The sequence below is a fragment of the Lagenorhynchus albirostris genome, chromosome 4 (genome assembly GCF_949774975.1).
Source record: "Lagenorhynchus albirostris chromosome 4, mLagAlb1.1, whole genome shotgun sequence".
Taxonomy (NCBI): domain Eukaryota; kingdom Metazoa; phylum Chordata; class Mammalia; order Artiodactyla; family Delphinidae; genus Lagenorhynchus; species Lagenorhynchus albirostris.
Window position 1 is genome coordinate 50,405,670 of NC_083098.1, and position 10,171 is coordinate 50,415,840.

The 10,171-nt window shown below is 37.7% G+C and overlaps 1 protein-coding gene across 1 annotated transcript in view; it reads left to right on the forward strand.

The window, feature by feature from the left end:
* Nucleotides 1-3,201, forward strand: part of GC (GC vitamin D binding protein) — a 35,698-nt gene extending 32,497 nt beyond the window's left edge. The window contains exon 12 of the mRNA XM_060147235.1: nt 3,169-3,201. Within this exon, the coding sequence (XP_060003218.1) occupies nt 3,169-3,201 (33 nt within the window). The remainder of the gene's footprint in view (nt 1-3,168) is intronic.
* The last annotated feature ends 6,970 nt before the right edge of the window (nt 3,202-10,171 follow it).

The window sequence follows — 10,171 nt, forward strand, 5'->3', positions numbered from 1 at the left end:
ATGCAGTCATCAAGGAAAAAAAAAAGCCTAAATCCTTTTCTTATATTCTGTCAAAATACCACTTTTGTAACCCATCTCTAGTCCCATCATCTGTTCATCCAGCTACACATTTTTTGACCTCATACGAGACAAACTGAGCTTTATGCACGAAGCACATGCTTCCTTCAAGCCTCTTGCTTTTCATTAATCTGCTTTTCACTATATTTTTCATTATAACACATTGCCGTTTTAAAACTTTATTTTCAACAACCATGATGAGAAGGCAGTTTGGTAGTGTTCTATTTTCTTGCTTTATAACCAGTAAATTTATAGCAGTGCTGCTGCTGAGTAGCCAGATGTTCTGTAATAGCTAAAGAACAGTGAGAGGAATGGAGTTGAGATACTCATCCCTCTGGTGTTCGTTAGCCTTTTTGATTGTCTTTCTACGTTAACCTCATTGTGAGGTAGGTCTGCTCACCTCTGCTTTCTGACTTCAATCTGCTAGAACAGCATTCACTTTAATTCTCAATGCTTAGTGTAAATATTTGTCCCATTTACCCTATAATTTGGATTATAACTTCTCATTAAGTTTATCATTTAATCTCCTCATCCAAATGCTTGACAGTTTCTTTTCCTTATAAGTAGTGCCCATCTACTACATTCACTCCAAGTCATTTATATCCAGGGATCCATTTCTGTCTGCCATTCTAAATATACTTGGCACAGTTGCTAGAAGAGTGGCAGAAGGGGCCTCTGAACCATGCTAAATCAGTGTTTCATTACGTGGTCACCTACCCTTACCTACCCTGATCTTGAAATCATCAGGAAATAGAACCATCAGTGTAATTTTCTTTCGGCTCTACCATGGCACTCAGGACTGGTCCATTTTTATATTCCATAGAGGCCCACTGACTGTAGAAAAACTTACCGCTACAAAATTAGACTTGATTTTTATTTCTCTCCATCATTCAGGCAAGGCATCCCTGTTCATTCTTCTGAAAACTCATTACTATGCTATCCCTAAGATGTCCCAACAGATTTCCCAAAGTTTTCAGAAAGCCACTGTTATGTGCTGGAGTTGATCATTAAAATTTCGAAGACAGTCAAATGCAAATAGCCAAGAGAAGCTGGGCAAAGAGGAGACTGACTCTTCCTCTCTCATCCCCTTCACTCCTTCTCTCCCCTTTTCTTCTCTCCCATACTTCAGGAAAAATTGTTACATCTCTCAGTATAAGTAGATTTTATAATCCTCAGTGTCATAGCTAGCAATTATTAAACAATTTCTATTTCTTAAGCAGGATATTAATAGCTTTACATGTATTTATAGAACTATCTAAAACAATTCTAAATGTTAGGTAACATTATAATTCCCCTTTACACATGGGTTGAGTGAGATATACAGAGATTATATAAGGAAAATCGTAAGTTTATTTAATGAGTCTGTTACTGTCACTCCATGTGATTGTCAGAATTCAGCCCGAATTTAGCTAATAATGACAAAGGCAAATTACCGATACCGGAAGACTATTAATTACTGACTGAAAATCCAAAATTATTGTTAAAATAGCAAAAAATGATACCAGGTCAGTAGTATCACTCTGAATTCCATTCATCCCACTTCCTTGGAATCTTCTTTCATTAGTTACACTCTTTTGTTTCAACAATACCTTTTTAATGATTCTAATTTAAAGTTACTTATCTCCTGATCTTAAAAAACTAAGATACTTTAGACACTACTCCCTAGCTACTTTTCTCCTTCCCTTACAGCCAAGATTCTTGAAAGAACAGTATATACTCTCATTCCTTATACCTCTTATTAATTCCTCTACCCTTTGCAGTATGGCTTCTGATGCTACCATACCACTAATGGCAAAGTCACACTGAAATCTTCTTGCTAAATCTAATAAACATTTTTCAGTCCTTATCTTACCAGCCTTCTCTGCAAAACACTTGATACCCACAATTATTTTTCTTCTTGAAACAATTGTCATCTGCATTATCATATTCTACCTTTTTCCTTCTGACTCTTCCCTTCTTACTCTCTTTAGTATTGTCTTCCTCTCTACCTATCCCTTAAGTTTCCATGTTTTCCAGAGTTTTTCCTTGATCTTCTTCACTTTTCATGACATGACATTTTCCCTGAGTGTTCTCATCCATGGACATGCCTTCAATCTTCAAATCTCTACCTCTAGCCAGAATCTCTCCCCTCAGCACCAACATTTTTATCCAACTGTCCATGGGGGCTCTCTTGTCCCACAAGAAATTCAAACTCAACATGCCCAAAGTCTTTCCCCTAAAACCCCCTCTTATTTCCTAAATGTATAAATATTATCGTCATTCACATTGTCTAAAATGGAATCCTTGACTTCTATATACATTCAACTAAATTCCAAATCCTATCAGTTCTAACTCTTCAATATCTCTCAGTAGATACCTTCTTCTACATTATCAGTACTCTCAGGCAATCTTTGCCGGGATTACACCCTTGGTCTCCCATCTCCAGTCTTCCTCCAGTGCCTCACACCCAATTCCATCTCTATACTGAGGTCAAAATAACCTTTGCAAAGGACAAAATGGTGAATACATTCTAATTGCTCTCTGTTGCTTCTAAATTGAAGTCCAATTTTCTTTTTTAATCAAAGAATTTGGACCCTTGGTTTCCTCTCCAAACTGATCATTACTTCTTGCTCCTCTTGTGTTGGTTCTCCTGAACTACTTGCAATTTTTCAAGTACATTAAAGTTGCTCTTACCTCAGGGTTTTGCACCTAATGACTCATCCTAGATTGCCCTGTTCGCACCCTATAACGTGGCTCAATCTTTCATCAAGATTCTGGATTCAGTTTAGACACCACCTCCTCTAGGAATGCTTCCCTGGCACCCAAGCTGTTATGCTTTAACATTCAGTGCACACCCAATAATTAGCGCCTATTAACTATTGTCATTTTTTCCTTGTCTGTTTTCCTGGAATACTGTAAACTCTTCAAGAGCAGGGACACTGTAAAACTAAATAAGGATGTGAAGGATGGTCAATTAAAAGTTCAATATAAAACTGCATTTTGACAAGAATCCTTTCCTCTAAACAAGGTTCAAAAAAATGTTATACCTTTTTTTTTTGTTATACCTTTTGAAATGACCTACTAGTCTACAAACAAAACACTCCATGATTTAAATAATTTTTTTCATTTCAGATTGATGCTGTAATGAATACCCTACAGTCCTGATGCATGTGTACTGTCTTAGGTAAGTACAGTTTTTAAAGCCAGCAAAGAACCCAGCTTTGTACAATGTATCTTTAAAATCATAATGGGAAGGAGACTATTTGTCCAAATTATTCTAACAATTATTTAAAGTCATTTTATGAGACTATTTTATGAGATGAGAATATTAAGCATATGGAAAAGTCAAGGAGCTTACGCAAGTATATATGACCAACTTCTGACAAATTTAGGACTAGAATTCAGATCCTCAGCCTGGTACTATATCCATCTTAACCTCACATCTAAGATAATGACAGTATAGAGATCATTTCAGGTATTTTAATGCATTCAATAGAAAAAACTGAGTTCAAAGACAGAGACCATCAAGTCTTAAAGATAACATGGCAGGATTCTCAGAAGGAAAGCGGCATTCCTCAAATTAAAGCAACACTGTTGAAATAGTACCACTTCCTTCTTTCAGATATTACATTTTCACCCATTAAGAAATGCCTGATAAAGATATTAAAAGTATAAAATAATTTCGATAGAACTCCATACTTTAAACTGAAAGTGATCTCAACTGTGCACATTTCTACAAAAATATTCTTTCTAGATTTAATTGTATTCATTTTAAAGATATTGCTTCTGGGCTTCCCTGGTGGCGCAGTGGTTGAGAGACCGCCTGCCGATGCAGGGGACATGGGTTCGTGCCCCGGTCCGGGAAGATCCCACATGCCGCGGAGCGGCTGGGCCCGTGAGCCACGGCCGCTGAGCCTGCGCGTCCGGAGCCTCTGCTCCGCAACGGGAGAGGCCACAACAGTGAGAGGCCCGCGTACCGCAACAACAACAAAAAAATATATTGCTTCTGAAATTTAAAAAAATGATTTAAAAAAGTGGTTTTGGCTTATCTCAGATCTTAAACAGGCTTTTCAATGATGTAAAATTTTAACTTTGCTGATTTACTGGTATCTTTTCCTAAAATGATATGAAAGCAAAAGCCTTTGACTAATGAAATTCAAGCTTCCAACCATCAACAATATGAATCATTAGAAACAGCAAAAGAAAATTAACATTCTGAGAGGAACTGCAATGGAGATGATCAAGGAAACTCATTTTTGGAATCACCCAATCTGGATTAGAAACCCCTCTCCGTCTATCTTTATAAACTTAAATTATACTGCCTAGAGCTCAGTTCCCTTTTCTGTAAGAAGAAAATTGTAATATCTACTTCTCAGCATTGTTGTAATGATTAAGTGAAATGATTATGCATATAAAATTCCTAGAAAATAGTAGCAGTAATACTAGCAAAGTTCTTACTGCTGCCGCTTCTACTACTGATACAACTGTTGACTAAAGAAAAACATACAACCTGAAAGTTGTGAGTTATGTTTTATTTGGGGACCTTACTGAAGACTACAGCCCAGGAGACAGCCTCTCAGATAGCTCTGAGGAAGTAAAGGAGGAGCCAGGATATATAGGTGTTTTTTTTTGCTGAAAAAACAATCATGAAGTTGAACATCAAAGATTATTGCTAATCACAAAGAACAGACATCTCAAGTTAATGATTTTAGTTCTTTTCTATTATATGGGAAGGTGCAAGAATCTGGGGTCATTGAAATTATTGCTTTAGATATGCATAGGGCCAGAATCCAGAGCACGGAAAGTTTTCTGTTTTTCTCCAACCTGCATTTCCCTCAGGGCACACTGTCAGGACAGCTGCAGTGTCTGACAGCAGGCAACATTCTTTGACTGCAATATGAATCTAAACTAAAACAAGTTTCCCTGCCTATATATTCTTGTGCTTTTGCACATGAATATTGTGTCTTAAAGGGAAAGTAAGTTCACTGAACTATTTCTGGAGAAAAAGGCCACACCTGAAACTAATATGTCACTTATACCTCAATTAAAAAATTAAAAGTGAAGTTACTTGAGTATAACTATTCTAGAGTTAAAAATAGTATCTGGTTTCTGTTGCTGCTAAACTAATCGTTTTCCCTCATTTAAATTAATTCAGTCTCCCTTCATCTCAATCCACATATAATCTATATAGAGTTAAAATCCCAATACACAAGTTACCTCACCTCCCACCCTTTGAGGTATCCCTAGCCTTAAGAATTCGGGTTGTTTGGAAAGCCATATAACTTCGCCTTTGAATTTGTTTTCACCGGATTATGTTATTCTCTAGGAACTCAGTGCATTTTTTGGTGTCTCATGTATATTCATATTCTTTCAGTCCCTGGGAGCACAAATTGAAAAAGAGTATTTTAAGGAGACGTAACACTAATTTGATAGTTTTTTTTTTAACCTAACAACTTTCTGAAATATTTAATGCTAGCTAAATCAACAGGTAAACTGTTTTTTTCAGTGACAGATTAATGAAGGGTTCTAATATACTGATTCTTCTGGTTCTAGTCATTATCTTCTATAAATATTTTATCATTTCTCTCGCATTAGTCAATATTTTTCTATGGCCTTTAATTAGTCCTTCAATTTCTGCATCACCCAATTGTTTGGCCACCCAAACACATTTTGATCCGCTAGAAGGAAGCCCTAAAAATCACTCACATATTCCTTCCATAGGTTTCAAGCTCTATTTTACCCACTGCCTGTTTATTATAACCACAACCTGCAATTATAAAGGGTTGTTATATTTGGAGCAGTCATGTGGCTTTGAAAGAGCAAATTATACCTTGTTCACAAGGTTGTGGGACTGGGGCACTTGATGTCTAGAAATAATGATGCCATAACCTAAAAGTTCTATTAGGTTTCTAGAACACAGCCAGCAGATTATGATTCTTGGGTTCCAGGTAGAATTCTGTAGCTCTGTAGGACAATCCTGGATTCATTTAATTATCAGCAGTTGTGAGCTGCTCTGAATCCAGCACTTGACTTTGATTCCAAACTAAGTAGTGAGCACTTGTCTTCCCTCCCCCCTCTCCCCACAGACCAGCCTTTTCTTCATATCTTAAATTGCTATAGAATATATCCAAGTTCTTCTATGGTTTTTCTTACTCTAACAATTATGCTCTTGATGACAGAAGTGGCACATTATTTAGCGTGAAGCAGTTCCTAAATCCATTAAACTAACTTTGGCTGGCTATGTATTTTTCACTGAAAGCCTACCCCACTCGAGATGTGAACAGCTTGTAGAAGCTGAAGTCTTTGTCTCAAGGTGTTCCCATCCTTAGGTACACCCACAATTCATGTCTTCCACTCAACAGCTTGATGCTATTTCATTCTTAACTAAAGTCTTTTTATAAAACGACTTGTCATCTTGACAGTTATTGGGCCCCTTGATCAATTTCTTCTAACCCCCAAGTTGATTGTGACCACATTTGCATGCCCCATTGGAGAAGGAATTACTGTCTTTTCATAAATCCCACAAAGCCAGTTATCTTTTGCCTTCAGCTGTGGAAACAATTAGTGTTCCTTGGGTTGCCAACAGATAAAGGAGTTAGCTCATGCTGCGGAATCGAGTCAGAGGGAAAATACTACTAGAATCACACTCAGCACAACTAGGTGCTGACACCACAAGAGAAACATATGAGGGAAGCATGGAGGTGTCTCCTTTCTCATCCTCACTCCAAGGCATAAACTCATTGAGGTCAATGAAAGATGGAATTTCTCGCACTGTGCAAACAGAATTATGATACAACCCTGCTGTAGTGTCTTGGAAAAGAAAATAAACAAGGGAGAGACACATTTGCTTCATTACAAAGTAGAAGGTGATTTGATTAAAACCTCACACTCAGTGAGGTACTAAAATAACAACAACTCTTATCTCAGTCCCATGACTGAGGGGCCTCATGAGCATTTGTTGTTTTTTTTCGCTCTGGCAGTGATTATTCATACTCATACATCAGAAACCATTAGTTCAAAGAAAAAAAAACTGTATGATGTACCTTAGCATAACAGTGATGGCTTTATATTCAGGCCTTGGGAATTTCTTACATTGACTCTGGACCCATCAGGTGGGCTGTAGTGGATACACGGGTCACGCTAGACAGGTTTATCTTTACGCGTAATAACCTGACCTTATATGCATCTGTTGAACTGTAGGATGATCGTCGCCCATTAGCTCTGGTTTGCTAACATTTATTTCCATTATTCCCACAGACCTAGAGCTGGAACCACTCTGGGAATGACATCTGACGGCCTAACCTAAGCAAAACCAGAGCTCCTGGGGAGACAACTAGGATACTCCCTGCTTGTTATCAGCTGCAATAGCCTCGTACTATTGTTAAAAGTATGATGATCTGTTAACAAAATAAATGGAACTACAATGCAAACCATAAATGCTACTGAGCATGATGCTACCATGTTGATCTCCAGCACTATTCCTGTGACCTTCACCAAGACACTACAGGAGGCAGCCTCAGCCTCACAAGGCCCTACTTTTTTCTAGATTTGCTGTGTCCTAAAAGATTCACAGCAGAAGCATCCACTTTACACTTCCCAGCACACTGAGCTCCATGCCTTGATCGCTTCTCAGGCTTAATACGTACCATTAAGAAAAAGTTAACAGCCTTCTACCATAAATAGCCCAGAATAGCTCACTTCTTAAAGACAAATTTTGTTTTTAATTAAAGAAAAAGCAGCCTCCCTGAGGATACCTTCTTGCTCCCAGCTGCAAGTTGTACGCCATTAGTTAGGTAGTATCTGCCTGGCAAAAAGAAAACCTTTGGAGCCTAAACAAGTTTATTGTTGCTAAAGACGAGTCCTCAGAGCAATTTGGGTCAAAGTTCTAAATACAATGATTTCAGCTGAATTCGATTTACCGTCTATACACTATAAGGTATTATTTCTACGTGCTTGATTTGCCCATGGAAACTGAAGGTGTTCTAACTCAACAGATTTTGCTTTGAAAGAAAGATTATGTTTTCAGAATCAATGCTCCTCTGAAACCCATACAAGCCAAGGAAAGCCTTCTATATTTATAGTTAACTGCTTCAAGGAATTGAAATTCATCTCGTGGTAGAGGTAGAGTTTTATGGTAGAGACGAAGCATGTTTTATAGCAAATATAACTGGAGTCATATTAACCAAGATCATCCCTGGTCCTCTCCCAAGATTCTAAGCCCCAGCAGGTTGCATTTCATTAACTAAACCAAGATCAGGTGCTCAGGACTTCATTTGCCAAGAACTGGGAAAGCCAACGCCTGCTCCTTGCAGCTTCTGCAGCAGAATGTGCAGTTCTACCCTCCCACAAAGATTCCAAGAGAGAAAATTAACCTCAAACAGGGACGTTCTTCAGGTGATTCCATGAAGTAAAAAAGCAACAACCTACCCATTTCACTTGTAGGCAGCATTTTAGACCTTTTAAAGTCTATTTTTTATTTCTAAAATTAACTTGCTGAAGCTTCAAAACCAACTCTGAGAAGTAAACAGCATTGATAAAAGATATGGGGAACGAGACTCCATAAAGGTGGGTGAAGGGCCCAAGGTAGCAGAGTTAGTAAAAAACAAAGACTTAGCTTTCATTTCTAGCACACCAGTCAAGACTCATAGGCATACTTGAAGAATGTGCTCACTGATCAAATTAGTTTTGGAATCACAATGTGGTGTATGTCCCTTGAAGAGTTACAACTTAAGGTATACAATTTATTACTGTCTACATTTAACCAGTGATCTCATTTCCTTTCAATATGGCCCAGAATTATGGCTCTGTGAAATTAATTTTGATAACTTCTGCTCTGCTCTTATCTGAAAGGTCACATTTACAAATTATTCATGAACTGCTTACAAACTGGTCCATTTTGGTCAAGTATTTTTACACCTGACTAGGCAGAACTGGGTGGTTTTTTTATCACTAAGTATTCAATAAATATTACATGATTGGTTGAAGTAGTGTTGTCATGGTTCCCCTGGATATATTTTCCAGCAAACTCTGAACACGTTTCACCATTTTTTAATATTGAGAATCACTGACCCAAATATTCCATCATTTTAGTACAAGAATCTTAAGTTTAGACTTTATACCCGTAATTATGCCTGCATTTCTTCCGTTTGGTAGGAAACAGAGATTTTTTGAGAAGATATTGCCAGAATTTATGCTTATTTCCTAAGTGCTTCCCAACATTAAAGAGACGCTTCTGAATTTCCACCTACTACTGTCAACCATAGCTGACTTTACCGGTTAATGTCTATTATATAAGTTGTCCTCAGTTTTTTATACCTTACATATCACCTTCCTCGAAAAACACTGGTCCTCATGAGAGAAACAAAGAAAACAACACTTTGTTTCTAAGAATGTAATCCACAAACTCCATCAGTCAGAGTTCCTCCAAGAAAATAATAGGAGATAGAGAGATTGATTTATTATTAAAACTGACTTACAGAATTGTGGAACTGGGAAGTCCGAAGTCCGTAAGGCAGGCCAACAGCCTGGAGACTCACGCACGTTACAGCCTCGACATAGAATTCTCCTCTGGGAAACCGCAGTCTTTGCTTTTAAAGCCTTTGCCTGATTGGCTGATGCCCACGCACATCATCAAGGATAATCTTTTTTACTTGAAATCAGCTGGTGGGAGAGTTAATCACATCTACAAAATACCTACAGAAACATCTAGACTAATGTATAACTAAACAAAAAGGCACCATAGCCTAGCCAAGTTGACACCTGAAATTTAACCATCACACAAGCCGCCTGTTATTTTTGTGCCCTTTGCAACGTTTACAGTCTTTCAAGTTGCAGTACTAACATCCTGTGTTTTTCTGGATGCCTGAGTCATCCCACAGGTGATTCTTAAACCATCACCTGGGAACCATCTCCTTAAATGGTCTACACAGGATTAGTGTATTAATACCTAACTGGAAACTCTTGCAAAACAAAGCTTCTTTTCGTGGAGATTTAAATTTTAAAACATAAGGGAAAAGCTGTTCTATTATGTCAGTATGTAATATGCTCTAATGAAGTGAGAATTTAATCAACTTAACTGTTTATTTCCATTTAGTGATAAATAGCTAAAAATAAACAAGAAGGCTCAGAAGGTTGT